The sequence below is a fragment of the Scaptodrosophila lebanonensis genome, unplaced genomic scaffold (genome assembly GCF_003285725.1).
Source record: "Scaptodrosophila lebanonensis strain 11010-0011.00,11010-0021.00 unplaced genomic scaffold, SlebRS2 tig00001415-arrow-pilon, whole genome shotgun sequence".
NCBI classification, from domain to species: Eukaryota; Metazoa; Arthropoda; class Insecta; order Diptera; family Drosophilidae; genus Scaptodrosophila; species Scaptodrosophila lebanonensis.
Window position 1 is genome coordinate 12,744,863 of NW_022060742.1, and position 19,574 is coordinate 12,764,436.

The 19,574-nt window shown below is 37.5% G+C and overlaps 1 protein-coding gene across 1 annotated transcript; it reads right to left on the reverse strand.

Moving 5' to 3' along the window:
• Window positions 1-7,511: 7,511 nt before the first annotated feature.
• On the reverse strand, window positions 7,512-19,468 carry LOC115632371 (ras-GEF domain-containing family member 1B). The gene is made up of 5 exons (XM_030529490.1): window positions 18,972-19,468; window positions 9,577-11,273; window positions 8,246-8,389; window positions 7,976-8,178; window positions 7,512-7,906 (listed from the first exon to the last, which is right to left on the reverse strand). Exons 2-5 carry the CDS (start codon window positions 11,179-11,181, stop codon window positions 7,627-7,629), a joined length of 2,232 nt encoding a protein of 743 aa, XP_030385350.1. The 5' UTR covers window positions 11,182-11,273; window positions 18,972-19,468; the 3' UTR covers window positions 7,512-7,626.
• Window positions 19,469-19,574: the final 106 nt, after the last annotated feature.

The window sequence follows — 19,574 nt, forward strand, 5'->3', positions numbered from 1 at the left end:
TCTTCACGGTTAATAGCTGGTTTATTTATCCATTTCCAAATGTAAATATAAACTGCTTCTAGCTTGTCCATGCTGCTCAAATCATGGGACAAATAAAGCATATTGTTTCCTTTGTCCAACAACAAACTGTCGACTTCATCAATGATTACATTTTTAGGTTTGCGATCACCGAGTATATTTTTGCCATAGAAAGTATCCAACAAATAGTCCCTTTGAAAATTTGACAGTTCACCGTAAACAACACTATTACTTGAGTAGGCATTTCTTCTTTTCTCCACATCATCACTGCAGTTATGGGACACTGTTATCTTAAAGTGCTGGTAGATATCCTTGTTTATTTCAGAATCACGCATTGCCAATACAGAGGAGCTCGTTACCACATCAACTTTCTCCTTGTTTAGTGCTTTTAAAATTGAGGCTGCTACCACAATCAGTGATTTTCCTTCACCAGTAGAGACCTGCGCTAGAGTACTACTCTCATTTCGCAAGAGCAAGAGGACCGCCAGTTTTTGAGTATCGCGAAGATGAAATTTTCTTTTTTGTTCAATCACTTTATCGATTTCTGCAAGCTGTTTCGCATATCCACACTCGCTTGTTATCGGGTTATGAATCCCGACAATTGCTGCAGGCAGGAGCTTGATGATTTCCTCCGATGTATTGGCATTATTTTGTATAATTTCTGTTAACTCTGACAAGCAACGTTCTTTATCGGCGGAACAACATTTCTGGTCCATATATTTAATCCAAGTCTTAGTTGCTTTGCCACTAAAATCGTTGATTACATTGTCTTCTAAAATCCACTTTTGGGAATAAAAACGCCTCAAGATAAAGGTAAGTTCCTCTGGTAAAATCTTTAGCACCTTCTTATCAATGGCTGCCACAAATTTTTCGACTAAATCCTCGCCAAAAATATTCGCAATCGATAATACGTAATATTTGGCCCTCTGCAAATCATCGCTACTCCAATCTGCCAGCTTTGATAATTTGTTGGCCCAGTACGCCTCCTTCAACCTACACGGCCACTCGGATAACTCCAACTGCTGAAGAGATAGGCTCTGATCAGGAATAATGCTTAATAGACGTAATATATCACTGACACATTTCACGGTTAAAGAACATAGGGAACTAAGTTTCTCACCAAATAATAAAATAACTCCTTTATTACTGATATTAGATAAGAACTGCCGCCACCGCAGCTTCTCTTCAAGCTGCTGTCCAAAACGGTCTTCTAACTGCAGCAAAATAATTTCGTCTAACCAGTTGTCTTGAGGGAACGCAGCAAATATCCAAGAAAATGTGAAATGTGTGTCAACTTGATCGTATTCTACATAATAATTTAAAACGTAATTTATGACATAATAAAGCTCCGGTGCGGAAACTCTAGTTCCCTCCACTAAAAAGCGTTCTGATATATAATATGTAATTCCTCTCTGCCCCAATATTTCAAATGTTAATTTTTCTAACTGGATTTTGAGGTCAGGCTCATGACGGAAACATTCTGCGATTGCATCCAATTCTTCATCTTCCTTAGAATAATATTTTTGATAAAACTGTTCGATTTCATTTTCAGCGTAATCTTCGATAAAATCATCTTGAAATTGCTTTGAAGACAAATAGGTGTCAAGATCTTGTTTTGTCTCAACATCCATTAAAATATTTCTATAAATTCTGTCTTTAAACTGGCGATGTTTGAATAATAGCAGAAGATTTTTATTTATTTTTAAGGGAATGAACTTATTATTTCTTTGTAACAAATAAATCGTGTCCGTAGCGTTAGTATTATAGTCAAAACGTAGACAAAATTCATTAAGTTCTTCGTCTTTATCATAAGTTCGAATATTGACATTAAAAGCATGTGCCAAAAATACCATGTAAGCATTTGATGAACTGCCTCTCTGAAGTAAAAATTTTTTAAACTGATCGTAGATATTGGCTCCTTTAAGGACATAACCGTCCAGTTCACCGAGTAATCCAAGTAAACCTTTCTTTTCTTTATTTTTAAACGTATATGTATTGAAAAAATGTTTTATTTCCTCAGTTTCTTCCTCTGGACCATCAAATTCCCAAATAAACATTCTTATTGATAACAGAAGAGCTTCGACATTTTTATATTTTTGTTGCATAATCCCATCACAAAATTGTACAACTTTTTTACCTTCTGTTGGTGTGTTGGCATGAATGTATTGTTCAAGACTTCCTAAGACTGGATGGGAAACACTTGTATGGCCCTCAGCGGAAATAAGAAAATTTCGAGCTGTCTCAGCATCTAATGCAGAGAGCTCCAAATTGAGTTTATAGTACTCTGGCAACTGTTTGGAAACTTCTTGTAAAATTGAAAAGCGATGTAATTTGTTCATTCTTACAGATTGCTGCATATTATTTCCAATCGAAATTAAATTGCTATCATTGTCATCATTGCTTTGTACTGTTACTCTAAAGTTATTATTATGTGCATTCAATGAAACAATATTCGAAATATCGTTAAAGGCATCATTGGGATCAAGCGAATCAGAAAAAACGTCTTGAATCTGAATAGGTTCTGAGCTTTGATAGTCCCTTGAGTGCGAGTTATTTGATGGAAACCTAGCGACACGAGTGACTTTTAACTGAAATTTCTGTTGAATGTTCTGTTCCTCTCTCAGATCAATTTCCTGTAATGCATTTTCCCTAATATTTTCTAATTCAGAACGCACACCTATTAATTTGCTTTCATTAGCTGACATTAAAATATGGGAATATGAGGACTGAACTGAAACTTCTGAAATACTTTTCTGTCGTACTGCCTTCGAGTGCTGTTGTCGCTCACTTTTTGTTTTGCTGCTTCTCTTTCTTTTTTCAAATTTTTTCAACTTGTTTTTAAGGGGAGATGATTTTATGGAAACAAACCTATCCTTATACGGACACCAAACATTGTCCTTTCTACTGTCAGAATGGTATTCTATAGATAGAGTGCTGTTCTCATCCCGGCCATAATATATGGGCCATCTATTTGAAAAAAAATTATCATAATCGACATATCCAACATCCCATCCATTTTTGCCAAAATTTCCAAACAATCCACCACTTCCCTTTTTGCCATCTTCGCCATGCTTTGTCGTTTTTCCAAAACCAACATCCAATGTACTCTCATTAAATACTTTAATTGTTATCTCACCAGCAAAGCCACCTTCACCCCCAAAACCATATTCCCCACCATTTCCTCCACTCTGTCCCTTGGCACCTTTATAAAGTATTAATGTTTGTTCCTTATGGACGAAGGGTAAATAATATGCGAAGGAAAATGTCACATCATTACCGCATTCTGTAATTACATTAATGAATCTATGCCTAAACTCCTCGATATCTATTTCTACATGGTTTCTTTCTGCTTTCAATAACGCAATAGTGTGTTTTAAGTTATCTGAACTTTCTCTTATTGTGGAAGCTATTGGTTGAAATTGTTCTTTGAATTCGCAAAATTTTATGGATTTACCATCTCTTCCATCCCTACCATTTCCTCCATCTTGACCATCACTACCCCTACCACCATTGGAAGTGATGGAGAAAAGTTCAGAATTTTCAAAGCTGTGAGCATAAATTGAAACGTTACCCCCACTTTGGCCAGGAAAACCATCCGCACCATCATTGCCATTACCAGTAACTTCGTCTGTGCCCGCATTATTAGTATACTTATGATCGTTATCTTTCCCCGAGACATTCCAATGAATTTCCCGATGGACTCTTATCTTTTTTGCTATAAGTAATATGTTCTTTCCATGCCAGAAATCTATATTAACATCAATGTGGATAGTGTGCTCAGCAATAATACGAATTTCTTCTATGTGTTGTTTTTCACTTAGTATTTGTTCTATCTTAGGAATATACCTACTGACTACAATACTTAAGCCCTTGAGCTCAAGAGCTAAACGTCCATCAACCGTAGTCACTTTTATTTCAACAGATCTTGTAAATCCAATAAGTTCCTTCTTCATGAATTCCAAAAGAAAGAATTCCTTTTTATCGTCTAGCGGTGGGATTGATTCATTTAATAGTGCATATTTACTTTCCGAATCCTTTAGTTTCAGCGTCTTTATATTGTCAGTTAGTTCATGAAAATCTATATGCCCATTGCAGAACTCTTTAAGCTTCGAATTCTCCAGAAAATGTGATAGCTCTATTGAATCGCTTAAAAAATCAATTAGCCGTTCAAAAAACTCCAATACCTTGCCTTCGTCCTCCATTGTGATAGCGATATAATGAAGGCATACATTCTTAAGCTCTTTAAAAAAAATAGTCAGATCCTTTTCATCAATATTTTGCATCAGCAGACGACAGAACTTCAGATCCTCAAAGCGTTGGAGGAGAGTATCAGGGCTTGACATTATAGATTGTAGTTCGGAGTGCGTTTTCACATTTTTTATAAAATTTTGTGCTTCGATTAGACAAAATTCTTTACAGTATTTTATGTATTTTTTAATAATATAATTTTTATCTATATTTGATAATTCGGTTTTCTTATATTTTTCTTGAATGGCAGACATCACTTTTTCAATCTCACCATAGCGATGAAGTTCTTCCTTAATAATTATTTCAAAATCTTCTTTTATTTTCTCGTTCGCCATGGTTCTCTCTTTTCAAGATGATAGCCGCGTAACTGAAGTAGTAACACTGGATGAAATATAATATTTATAGTTTTAGTCATTATAATTCCACAATGGTATCTTGCTAAGCTTAAATCATTAATATGTAATTAATATGTATTCGGAAAATACCCCCAGTTATTGATTATGAGTCTGTATGCTAAGTTTCATCATGATAGGCCGATTTAACCGGAAGTTATAGCCATATTTGTATGTATGACCAATCAGTGCCCGCAGCTGTTGTCACTGCATACACACACGTATAATTATTCTGCCCGACTTTAGCTTTTCTACTTGTTATACTCTGAAAAATGTAACAGGAAGAAGGAGGGGCTTATATTTCCAAGATGCCTTATATGGATACGCAGAAAATGTGTATTTTCGAATTTCCCTCCCTCCCCCCTCTCCAACGCAAATAATAACTCCCGTAATTCTTGGAATTTATGTGTCCGTATGCCAAGTTTCACTATGAAAGACCGATTTAACAAGAAGTTATAGCCTTAAATATATTTGCTGCTCAAGCAAATGGTAAAAGAAGATTTTTCTTTTATTTCCTTTTTTTCGATGATATCACAGAAGGGAGAAGATTAAGTACTGTTCGTATTTCTTATCGCTGCTAAGAGTTATCTGTCCTTTTTTGTGAACCGAACTGCACTATATCCATGTATGTACATACATACATATATGTATGTAGCTAATTGACTAGAAATTTTGTTTTGAAATTTTATAAATTCTTTATCGGAGTAAAAGGCATACAAACTCGTCATTTCTCGGACATGAAAAAACCTGGATTCCGACGGGCATGGTTATGTGGACACATTTTGTCGTACTGATCAAGAATATATTAGTTTTGTTATGTCTGCTACGCCTAAAATGACCTGATGCGGTCATTTTTTTAATCAACGCTTTCCAATCCAAATTCTATAGGCATTACGATAAGTAGTTAAAAAAGAACCATTTAATATGAAAGCGTACAGTTCTCACCTTCTTATGTAATGATAAGTGAAGGTTGTAATATGTATGTATTTATATATTCTTTTTGGTCGGATTTGATAGCCAAAGACACAAAATTAATGGGCAAGTCGTTTAAATCATAAGATATCAACCACTTCACTTAGTTGCGTTTCACTTGAGGCACTTGAGGTTCATAAACATATGTTTCCCCGTATCAAATATCAAGTATCTTGTTTCCACAATTTTAAATTCAATAAACTGTTTCGCACAAGTCGCCAGCTCACTCTAATTCAAATATCTACGAATTCGTTTCGTTTATATACTTTTTGCCACAGTAATCAGGGTAATCAGTGCACTCTTATCAATTAATGTCTTTATCTTCTTCGCTGATTAGGTAGTTACACTTTCATTTTTAGAAATGATTTCACTTTGGATTGAAATGTGTGCTTTCCCGTAAATGTTTTGATATGAACGAGTATATGTATATTATGGCAACTCGAATACAATACCCCTGATGGCAACCGCGATTTTAATTTACATCAGAAAAAAAACACAAACTCGATCTGCCTGGGGCTTAGGCGAACCTGAATGTCAAGTTTGGTTATCCTAGCTATTGTACATAGTTGCTGACATCGGCTCGATTTGCCATCCTGATCAATAATATATATTCACTTTGTGGGGTCTGCCACGCCTCCTTCTGTGTGTTACATACATTCGCACAAAACTAATATAGCCTTTAACCCTTTGGGTACAGGCTATAATGAGGTACTTATAGGAGCCATAAATACGAAATTTGATTAGGATATCTTAATTAACCCAAAAGTTATTCTCGTACGTGCAATTTCTCCACTGAGCGGTCCTCTAGAACCTGACAAGTACTTTCGAGTTATTACGGGCCTACCTGTAGAAATTCAAGCTTATGTTAATCATCGCAGTTCATTTTGTTCGCACACGTTTTTTGTATTCGAAAGCAGTTTATTTTCTTCGTTTTGTTGTTTAGTCCCTTTATAGTTAATATCATTCCATCCACAATTCATGTTTTAAATTAAACAGTAATGCAATACACACAATTTCGCACATCATATTAAAATACTTAGGCCTATTTCAATTAAGATAAATTGTAAATGGGAAAAGTATCATTGTAACTAGCACAAGTCATACTTTTTTGTTCTTATAAAGAATGTGTAGGCAGCATTGTTGTACACATTGCTAAGTTCTTGTTAAATGTTTAAGCTTCGAGACAAAACACGACCAAAATGCAACACAAAATTGATCCACATAATTTCCATTTACCATTTGTTAATAAAAGAGGTTCAATTTAACTATGTAGAATATTATGTATGTAAAAATGTGTCTGTGTATATGTATATCAATATAAATACTGTTGTCTTACAAATAGCGCGCACATTGATCATATTTTAATGCATATATACTTATGATTATAATTGCATTTGGCCAATGCTATATATTTTTTCAATTATCGGCCCCACCCAAAATGCTTTTAAGTACATACATTTGTTTAGCTCTGGCTAATGCTTATTACAATAATAATTTACTGGCAACATTATCGAGATGCATTGCGTTAATAAATAGTTTTGTCTGAGCTGCTTAAAGTTCATAAAATTGAAGGAATAGTTTTAGAAAGAAACCTTTTTTTTAAATTTAGTTTAGAAAAATATACAATTTAAAAAGAGTTTATTGAAGCTTGAACGTTCCTCTATTCCCTCTGTTTCTATTTCCTCTCAAAGAAGAAGCACCTAATGTGCTATTTTTTATGAATGGTTCTGATAATATTTGAAATGCCAGTACATGCTTTATAAGGCAATTGCTTTAAAAGCCATTTGCTTTAAGCATTGCAGCGCAAGCTTCTTATCTTAAAATTGTACTCTTATTGCAAAAACTAAAAGTACTAGTTTGAAAATATTTACGAAACAAATCTTAGAATACAAAATATTTATGTATAAAAAATCGAAAGTAAACATGGCAAGCACTTAAGCATAACTTAAATAAAATCTCTACAGCTGTAGCTAACAACTAAATAGCTAAAAATCAACTATTGCTGCTGTTGTTCCTGCAATTGCTGTAGCAATTGTTGCTTCGTTTCGGCTTTCACAGTTTTATAGCGATCCTTCTCCTCGGTGTTCTCCGGCGGTTCACACTCAAATGAGGCTATTGACAATGTATTTTCGTTGAGCACCGCATTGTGTTGCAAGTAGGCAATAACATTCGGCAATTTCTCAAAAGGGCAAGTGACTTTTTTCCATTCGTTGAACTCCATTACTTGTTTGGCGAGTTGTGAGCATTTCTCAAAGTTGATATGATTGTTGGGCAAGCTGAAATAATAACCGATATTAGCAAATAAAAATATATTGTTTTCATAATGTTAAAAGATGATCATTTACCGATTCGAGCAGCCTTCATTTAAAAAATACAAGTCCTTAACAAATAAACTAAAAAATGGAATGATTATACGTTCGCGTTCTTCTGTGGCGCCCTCTGAGCGCCACATGGCAGCTTTAAGCGTCGACCGATAACTATTGAAATTCGATGTTGGATCCATTTGATGTTCCAGCACTGAGAATTTTGCTGATTGCACCTTTGACCACTGCCCAAAACAAATAAAAATAATTAGTAATGTCAAGCATTCAATTTGATACCTCCGTAGAGCTTACCGTCTTTTTTAGTCTGCCTATTGGTGCCAAATTTAGACCTGCTATTATGGCCATCAGACTATTGAAATTGCCAATGTTGAAGCATTCGCGAGCTGTCTCAATCCAATATTCAATAATGCGTACACGTTGCTTCTTCTTCGGATACTGTTTATAGATAATAATGATAATGAATGAATATGTTTGAGAGAGAATATATAAAGATAAATCTTTAATTCTGTCTTAATGCCAGTTCCAATTAATACTTTTGGAAAGCACTTGTTGCATAGAATTTATTTGTCTCATTTGGGGACTCGAATTACCTCCTTTTTATATACAAGTATGATATATATTTTGTATTCCCAGCTTTTCAGATAACCTTAAATTTCTCCATCAGATTATATTGAGATTTTTAATAAGAACAACATTTTCTACTAAATAACAATTTTTAACATCTTCTTCAAAGGAAACTACAAACTCTGTCTTTGTATCTCTCTTTCCCTCTTATTTTTTTCTTTTTCCTCTTCCTCTTTCTACACCTTACTTTTTCTAATTAGTTCTTAAGTAGAATTAATTCTTCTCTTCTACTTGCTATTTGTTTAGTTTGTTAGGTCTATAATGTCTCTGACCACATTTGGCTGTGAATCGGGGCATAGCTGGCCAACTGGCAAATAAAATTCCCCCAACGTGTCGGAGGCATTAATAGACGTCATTGTATAGCTCTCCCTTAGGCTTTCTTATCTTTTAAGTTTAACTTATAATGTAATACTATAAATATCTTTATTTTACTTTCTAATATTATCAATTATTTATTGACAGTAAATTTGTTGATTTTTTTATAAATAAATAAATAAATAAATAAAATGTTATGTGCTTTTAGGGTATGAAGAATCCACATTTTATTGAGAAAATGTATCCACTTTACTCTCATTATTATATAAAATTTTATATATACATATGTACCTTAAAAAATATAACCTGGAAGTACATGTTACTGTTATCTTTGTGGATAGTATATTTGGGGACGATAATAAGTGAACTGCAGAAAAGCTTTCGGCGAATGCAAAATATTGTACTTGAGAGATTATATTAAGCAAAGCGTATGTTAAACGATGTTTGTGTTCAAAATACTTTTAAACATTAATTAAGTCAGACTGATATGCTCACATAATTCAGACGAATATAGATGTGTCCTCCCTCTCTCTCTCTATGGAATTAACTAAAATTAAACTTACTGAACTGTCGAAGGATATTTATATTGAAGTGCTTATCTGAGCTTAACTCCTTTTCTCTATATTTTTTTTGGTAATACGTACATATGTATATTTGTATGTGTATGTGTATCTAATACCCACCTTGACAATTTCGCTGGCTGTCAAATAGCTTAAACGATTGAACCATTGCACATATGATTCCAAATTGCGCGTTTTCTTCAAATCGTTCAACGAACTGGCGCTCCCACTACCACCAGCATCGGCTGTCACCGACTTAACTTGCTGATAATCCTTTGCAAATGCCTGCACAAACTCCTCCGGCCCGATGTGCGATAAACGCTCCAACTCAATGGCCGTCAATTGGTGAGCCAAATGCGCACAGCTAGCGCAAATATCCATAATTCCAAAGACATCACAAGGCTGTGGTGTAGTCAAAGGTGAATTGTTGCCACTAGAGTTTGCATTGCTGTTGCCACTCGCTGCTGTGCCTGTGGAAGCTGATATGCCACCACTGGCGACTGAAGAGTTCCCGCCATTGGCATGTGAGCTACCTAAAAATGTTTGAAAGGGATTGTGCAAATGGAGCTGATGATGATGATGGTGATGAAGATGTTGCTGTTGATAAAGCTGCTGCTGGGAGTTGTTAGTTGCAGGTAACTGATCGTTGGCGTTTGCCTCAGCGTTTAGCGTCTGCAGAAACTCCTCGTACTGCTCTAGGGTTGTGAGACGCCCTACCAACAATTGCAATATCCGTGATACCTGCTTCCCCAATGAGTTGTCAATATAGACGCACTTGCGCGCCAATATTCGCACCTGCTGCATCAATCGTTCATCCCGGAAATCATAAGGAAATATCTCAATCCATTCAGATAGCAGACGTATACAATTCTGTGCCGAACGTTGAGTGGCTGTACGTTGCTGCGGCTTGGGTTCCAGTTCCACAGCAGTTGCTGTCGAGTTCGTTGCTGTTGCTGTGACTGTCGTTGTAGCCTTGCGTTGCGTTAATGGAGATGCAGAGTTGCTGATGATGTGCTGCCCAAGCGCCAGTGATTGTACAGCATAATGGCCGTGTCCGTGACCAGCGTCGTCGACTACATCGCCAGCATTTTGCTGATGTTGCTGCTGCTGCAGCTCCCAAGTTTGTGAGATATGGGCGAGCAATTCATGTGGCCGTATGAAAAGGCGAGAGCTCAACAGAAAAGCGAACAAATAGTTATGATCTGGATAATATTCATGTGTGGGCACCATGTGCTTAATGAGCGTCTCCAGCGATCCCGCGCACAAAGTTCCATCGTAGTAGGCCAAATAGTCTGAGTTGGCATCGTTGGACTCTTGTGGGATAGCAGGTGCAAGAGCCATCGTTTGTGGCGGGAAATAGTGCAGTTTTCTTTCCTTTTCCTTCTCCGCATTTGAGTTGTCGCGTCTATGGATGGCCAAAGTTTTCACTAGATTGCTCCCACTGTTGTTGTCGCTGTTGGTGTTGCTGTTGCTGCGCTGTGTCTTCAGCTCGGGCAGTGTTTTGTGTGCGGCATTGCCAACTGTACCAATTGCCGCTGATTTAAGACCAATTGACGTCGTTGTCGTTGCTGCTGTTGTTCCAGTTGTTGCTGCGGATGATGATGAAACTGATACTGCTAATGCTGTTCCTGCTATTGACTTGATTTTGAGATTAATGTTGGCGCTGCCAGTGCTGCCACTGCGGCCATTTGTGGCACTAGTTAAGCCGCCGTTTTTCGACGACGACATTTGACATGAATCTAACGCATCTAAGCGTCGTTTGGACCAATTGTTGACTCCTTCCTCTTCTTGCTAAGCATTTGACTTTTGTACAATCTGCCCTGTAGATACAGCAAGAGAAAAATATATACCAATATTAAAGTCGTGTTTATCCAAAATACACTCCAATTAGTAAGCTTTACGACAACAGGGGGTATGGCCTGCTGAATAACAAATGCACAGAAACTTGGATAGGAACTAGGCAGGTAATTAAAGTTTGTAACTCAATACCTCAACAACAACGTACAATGAGCCATTAGTGCGAACGACTAGTCGAAATCCTAGCCTGTAGTGCAACGGTAATATACTATATACATACATTTTGAAGTCGAAAAAAAATAACATTAAGGTGCCCATAAAGAAATACAACAAATAATCGGAATACTATAAATTATATAAAACTCATAAATCCCAACATTACTTAGAAAACAAAAAAGTGATTTTTCCATTGATCGTTATATGAGAATATGTATATGAAATAATGATGGTTAATATTAAACTTGCTCTGAGTATGGATAATATTATTATATTTCATTTTATTCATATTAAAATTACTAATTGAATATGTTTTTAGTAAAATTTACGATGTTAATATTTGATTTGAATATGAAATATAGTAGTAAAACATTAAATTTAAAATAAAAATATTCATCTGTACTATGCAACTTTTTTATCAGTGTAAACATTTTCTTTTAGTGCTTGAGTTAGTTTAATGCTTCGAGGCAAAATTGAATTTTTGAATATTAAAACAGCAAAAATCGTACACCATTAAAAATCAGAGCACCATAATTATTGGTTTAAGTTTTGGGAATTTTGCTAGATCTGCAGAAACTCCTTTCACTGCACCGAAAGGTACGGGTAGGGTTTGCAAATGTGTACAAAAGGAAGAAAGAAACCATTCCAGCATGATCAAACCTGGAACCCGGAAACAGCCGTACCAACACTAACCAAACTTAGTATGTAGGTGCGCCTATATATCCGTACTACCTTGAGCGTAGGTCTATTTTGACAGTGACTATACCAAAGACCTTTTTTCGTCCCATTGAACACATCTCGAAAAACTGGCATCGAAGTGGAAATTTCGAAAAATTGAGCTTGAAATTGCAAAATGTAAACTGCACAATTGCCATGAACGAGTTCATAGAAAACAGTCGACTTTATTGATTAGTGCTCAGTCACTTAATCACGTAGCAGACACTCACAGACACCTACCAACATAGATACTTATACACCTACGGCCGAAATAGAATATACATGCTTCAAATTCAACTTTATCAGATTCTGAGAAAATTTCTTTACTTAATTTTCTTTAAATTATTTCACCTGAAAAGCTTAAAACATTATCCACGGTAATATATTTCCATAGTAATCGTACTAGACTTTCTAATTATTTATGATATTAAAGTGCAATTGAGGTCCGCCTCTAACTAAGGCTGAAACAGATTCTTCCTCTATTTTTAGGTAGATTATTACCAGTAATATTTAAAAACGTGGTAGGGCTTTTAAAAAAGTTGTTTATGGTTTAAAAACTAAGAGATTGTAAAATATTTGAATGCGAATTGTGAAAGTTTTCTTTAATGAATTCATTGACGAATTAATTTTATAATTATATAAAATATTTGTACACATCCAGGGCCTTTTGATTTCCATCTATCGTTATAAGCCTTCTCCTATTAATGGGTTTTTGAAATGTTTTAGTTGTTCACAAGAAATATTTGAAAATATTGGAAAACATAAAAACAACAGATTAATTACCAAGAATAATATTATAAGTTTAATATTTGCTCAATATAAAGGTCTAGTCAATATTAACAAAAAATATAGAATATAACATTTACCGAAACAAACGATCATACACATACATACATATGTTTGTAAAAAATATTTCATATAAAAACAATTTTTGGAAAAATCTGTTTGGTGATCTGTTTATAAAATCTAAAATTTTTTGATAACCTATTTCTTTCACTTGACTTACTTTTACAGATTTCCTAAAACGGAATTCCCAAATTCGTGCAATTTGGGACAAGTGTCTTGAAAAATTGTAAGCTTCCACATTGGGTGATGTATTATTTGGATTCGCGGGTTTCAGTACAACACTCTTCTAATATAAATAAACAGTAACAAAGCAATTATACAGAATTTGGATTTATTTTGTGAAAATAGGTGGAAAGCAAAAATAAATATTTTTGTGGTAGTTTTGAGTAGTTACAGAGCATAGAGTAATAAAACTTATTGTTGTAGGCAATAAAATATATCTTCAAGACATCCAATTATTTAAAATAGTTTTTTAAAAAGGTTAGATATGCTTCAACTGAAAGGAAGAACATTTAGCACAATTACCACGACCCTTAAATTGAAGGGTTCTTATAATTTTGAGCATTGGTGTATGCTCATATATGTAATACATAGATATCTTCCAATTGAAATCAGGTAAAGCACTTACACCACCGCACATAAGCGATAATGTTGACTAGTGGGTACGGCTTTGATATGGAAATTATTGAAGCGCACCGACTTATCACAGGCCATAGCACAAATTTACAATGCAAATTAAAAGAAAAACTACAAATTTTAATTAACACATAATACGATACTAAAACGGGGTGCCAACAAATGGCCACATAGCGAATGAACTGAACGTTAATTGAATTACGAAGACGACAAGAAACGTAGATGATGGGGTTCGGGCTTCTCAATCTTCAAGGCATGGTACATTTTCACTTTTCTTACCACATTGCATGATTCAATGCACAAGGGAGCGGGAAGAAGGGTGGGAAAATTATTAACCACAGACCACAGCCAGAAATCAATTTGAGTGTGAATGCTAAAAGAAAATAATTCAGGTCTATATTTATATCGTTCGTTTACACTGTGTGCACAAATGGCTGGGCATGCTAGTGAATACAACAACAACAATAACAATTGCACTATCATTTGTATACAAATGAAGAGGCAAAAGCAGCAACGAAGCCAGGTCGATTTGAAATTATTGAATAGATTATATATTCGCTGAAAAGGGAAGGGCTCAGTAGGAGTAAAGTAAAAGACAATAGTCGCGGACCGCCGTGCGTCTGTTCGCTTTAGAGTTTTATTGGAGACTGACACTTTTGCTATACATATTCTTTATGCTTACATTCGTATGCAACAGTGACAGATAACTTGTAGATAACATAAGATTATTATCTGCTTATATTAACATGCGTGCATTGGTACTTATGTTTGTATTGATTTTCAACACCCTTCCTCAATGCAAACATGTTTTACAAAAATTTTCAAATCAAATTTAACAGCTTTGTAAAATGAACATGCTTCGCTTTAGGGAGATTTTTCGTTAAAATATCAGCTATCATTTCATTGGTTGATGTATACTGTAAAACAATTTGTTCTTCGTTTACAACCTGTCTTGCAAAATGATATCTAATATCAATATGCTTTGTTCTTTCATGGTGTACAGGATTCTTAGCTAATTGTTGAGCACTTAAATTATCGCCATGAAGAATAGTTGGAGTACTCGAGTCACCGCAGCCAATCTCCACTATAAGACGCCGTAGGTATATGGCCTCCTTACACGCAGTTGAAAGAGCCATATACTCCGCCTCCGTGCTGCTAAGTGCCACGCTGCGTTGCTTTTCAGATCGCCAGGATATGGGTCCTCCAGCCAAGTAGTATACATAGCCAGTATACGACTTGCGATCGATGCGGTCGCCACCCCAGTCTGCATCCACATAGCCGGTAAGGGGTTGTCCACACTCTTTGTAGTGCAACTTCAGGTCCACAGTTGACGCCAGGTATCGAAGCACATGTTTTACACCCACTAGGTGCTCTGCATGCGGATCTTGATTCCGTTGAGCTAACTTGGCAACGGAATGCAATATGTCTGGCCTTGTTGTAAGCGCCAGCCACATTAACTCGCCAATTGAAGACTGGTAGGATGCAATGTCAACCTTTTGACAATGCTCGCTGGTACATATCACTTGGAAACCAGCATCCAGTGGGGTCGCTGTAGGTCTACAGGTCTCGCATCCATGTTCACGCAATATGTCTTTGATGTATTGCGAATTGCTTAGCGAAATTTCGCCAAGCTCACCGTCGCGCTGCACTTCCATGCCAAGGAACAAATGCAGCTCTCCCTTGTCAACACATTCAAACGATGTTGTAATGGCTGACTTGATGTTGGCCAAGTCCTCTTTTGATCGGCATGCTATAATTATATCATCAACATAAACAAGGATTAATGATAAGTCACCTCTTCCGTTCCTTTTGTAAAGACACGGTTCATTTTCACATGCTACAAAATCTATGCCTTGTAGTACACAATCGAGCTTGGAGTTCCACTCGCGCCCCGACTGCTTCAATCCATATATTGCCTTTTTAAGCAATAAAGCCTTACTTGGATTATTGGGATCTGTGTATCCCTGTGGCTGCTTCATATAAACAGTTTCATGCAGGTCGCTATTCAAATAGGCGGTACACACATCTATCTGGTGAAGGTACAGCTTCAATTCCGCTGCTAACGCCAAAATAAACCGCACGGTTTCCAATCTGCAAACGGGTGAGAACGTCTCTACATAGTTCACGCCATACTTCTGGGAGCACCCTTTAGCAACGAGTCGTGCCTTGAAACGTTCGACTTTTCCATCAGAGTCACGTTTCAGGCTGTATACCCACTTGCAACCAACTGCTCGCTGATCTTTTGGTAAATCAGCCATCTGCCAGGTTTCGTTTGATTGTAGTGCCTGATATTCCTTTTGCATCGCCTCTTGCCAGAATACTGCATGTGTGCTACCAACGGCCTGATCATAGGATGTCGGAACCATTACGTCACTAGCAACCAATGCTCCAAGCACATTGTATTGCTTTCTTGGACGACCAGGTTTACCATTTCGAACAATTTTAGGCCGGCCTGGCCCAATCTTCACAGTATCCTCGTCAGAGTCTTCTTTTTCGACTGCACTCTCATATGCGTTGGAGCTGCTGTCGTCAGAACTGTGCTCACTGTCATCGTCGTCGATGCTTCTGTCACCATCCGTGTGAGTGACATGCTCTTGAACCTCGCATGCAGGAAAATCTACCGTAACGGTATCTTCATTGGTATGACCACCACAACGCTCATCAAATAGAATGTCTCGTTTTTCGACAATCGTCCTCGTCTCTGGGTCGTATAACCGATAGCCTTTGGCTGCTACCGAATACCCAACCATACGGTACTCATGCCCTTTGGGTTTGAATTTGCCTTTACGGGGACCCTTTGCAAGTGCAACTGCAATGGAACCAAAAACTTTTAGATGGCTAACACAGGGTTTCTTACCTGTCCACGCTTCCATTGGAGTCAGGTTGTTCAGTGCACTGGTAGGTGATCTGTTTCTTATGTATACTGCTGTGTTGACTGCTTCGGCCCACAAAGACTCGCCTAGGCCCGACTGCACCAATAAGCATCTGGACATCTCCGTTAATGTCCGGTTTGCTCTTTCCGCCACGCCGTTCTGCTGCGGAGTATAAGCCACGGTCAATTGCCTTGCAATACCATGGTGTTTCAGGAAACCGTTGAATGTTGTGTTGACAAACTCGCCTCCATTGTCGGTTCGAATACATTTGAGCTTTTTATCTGTTTGCCGTTCAACCAAGTTTTTAAATTCGACGAACTTACTGAACACTTCATCTTTCTTCCGCAAAAAATAAACAAATATACGCCTGGACTTGTCATCGATGAAGGTCAGAAAGTATTTGGATCCAGCAAGTGACTTCGTGTCGAATGGGCCGCATACATCAGCATGAACCAGTTCCAACAGCTCTTCGGCACGGTTAGTGCTTACCTTTGGGAATGGCTGTACATGTATTTTGCTTAGCATACACGTTTTGCAATTCAAGTTGTCTGGGAAAACAACCTTTCCAATACCACGCACTAGCTCTTTGCTGATCACTTCCTTCAGACTGGTAAAATTTAAATGGCCATAACGCTTATGCCACAATGTACCATCTGATTCAGTTGCGGAATAACACCTATTTTGTTTGCCTTGAAACATATAAAGGTTCCCAACTTTATTCGCTTTCAGTATACACTCGCCGTTTTGTATAACTTTAGCAAAATGTGGCCCAAAATGTATAACATTGTTCTTTTGCACTGACCGGCTGACGGACATAAAGTTGCCATTCATTTTCGGTACATACAGTACATCTGACAACACCAAGGTACAAAGTTCTGTCTGTAACTTCACCTCTCCTCTGCCTTCGGCCTTCAGGAAACCAGCGTCAGCTAAACCGATCATTTCAGTGTGCGCAATAAATTTTGAAAATAACGTCTTATCGCAACACATATGGCTTGTTGCTCCGCTGTCCAGACACCACATGTTGTTCTCTATCTTTCCAACGTCCAACGCATTTAACAAGCTGCTCTGCTTTTCCATCTCTTTCTTTGTCGATTGCTTTTTCCCTTCACCGCGAATTTTCTCACGCTTGCACTGTGCCTTGTAGTGCCCTTTTTCGCCGCAGTTGTAGCAAACGACGATTTTTGAATTCCTTTTTGAATTCGCTTTGGAATGCGCGACGATCTGCTGCGTAGCTATAAATGCTCTTGCATTCTCGCTCTCTCCATCTGCATTGCCTCTGCGCTCTCCCTCTTCCATCAGCTTGATACATAACACATCAAATGACGGTAAATTGTCACGCGTCTCAATGGCGACGACAAAATTTTCGTATGGTTCGGGCAAGCTTGACAACAACACGATTGTTTTTAACTCATCATTTAATTCGATGCCAACTGTACACAAACCATCCAGAATTTCGTTAAATTCGTGTATGTAACTTGAAATGCTTTGGCCTTGAAACATGCGTTTGCCTAGCAATTTCTTGTACAGCGACACTTTCCGTACAGGTCCACTCGGCTGATGAACGTCCTTTAACTTTTTCCATGCCTCGTACGAAGTGTTGCAATTTTTAATGAAGCCCAATTGTGAAGCTTTTACACTTAGCGTTATAATTGCTAATGCCTTTTCATCTTTTGGCCTTGAACTCTCAGTATTACTAGGTTCAGCACCTGATGCCACACTCCACAATTCCGCGTGCACTAAGACAGATCGCATCTGTATGCTCCATGAGTCATAGTTATGCTCTTCCAATTTGTCTATTTGATATAGCGCACTCATTTTTTAAATGTTATATTTCTTGAGTCACCAAACGATTACTATTTCACAATACTTTGAACTTCTCCTATGAGCCTATATGCCCTGGGCCCATAACCTATTGAATAGATTATATATTCGCTGAAAAGGGAAGGGCTCAGTAGGAGTAAAGTAAAAGACAATAGTCGCGGACCGCCGTGCGTCTGTTCGCTTTAGAGTTTTATTGGAGACTGACACTTTTGCTATACATATTCTTTATGCTTACATTCGTATGCAACAGTGACAGATAACTTGTAGATAACATAAGATTATTATCTGCTTATATTAACATGCGTGCATTGGTACTTATGTTTGTATTGATTTTCAACAGAAATGGGGAAGTGGGAAAGGGGGAATCAGAACGAAGGATGGGCGCTGCAGGTGCGCTTATGTATGTGGCCTGATGGTCAGAGGGCAGAGGCGTTAGACAAGTCAATAAACGAGGCCGAAGACAACAACAACAACAAAACAAACAACAAAAAACACCCCTGCAATGCAATCCAAAAGACAGCCAAGACACAAATCTGCTTTCGCCGCCGCTGTCGTTTTCTAATTGGAGCATGTTAAGGGTTTGGGCTTGGCCCAACCAATAGTGCTTACCTGTCTGTCGCTGCTCCATGCAGTATTCTATGTCTATGCCCCTCTGGGCAAGAATGAACCCATAATTTAAATAAATAAATGGTCTTTGCTGTTGTAATTCTTTGTCAACCCAGATGCGCAAAAATCAGGACAGTGCGTTATAAAAAAAAGCAATCAAAAATGGAACAGCACTCACACCATGGTGCGGCGGCAATTTACAGTAACGCGACCCGTGCACGCTCACCACCTTTGCATCAGACGCACACACACACACAAAAACACACGTAAGCGCGCTGTCACCCCCGCCGATGCAGCATATGGCCGCTTTTTGCGTTTACTGTGTGGTCAGCGAAAATTTTCTGCCGTCTTTACCAATTTAAATGCGTTTTGTTTCGGCTTTTGTTGTTGTTGTTGTTGTTATTGCTGTTGTCCACAACTTTTTCGTTGTCTTTTGCATTCCAAGTTTTCTGTATATATTCACAGCGTCGCTGTCGACGCAGCGCACGCGACCGGTTTGTTTGCTACGCAGAATTTTCCACTTTCTTTGCGCCGCCGTCGCCCTTGCTGCCCACCCAATAAATAACAGAAAGAAAAAAAACAATCAACTCTGCGACACTTTTCACT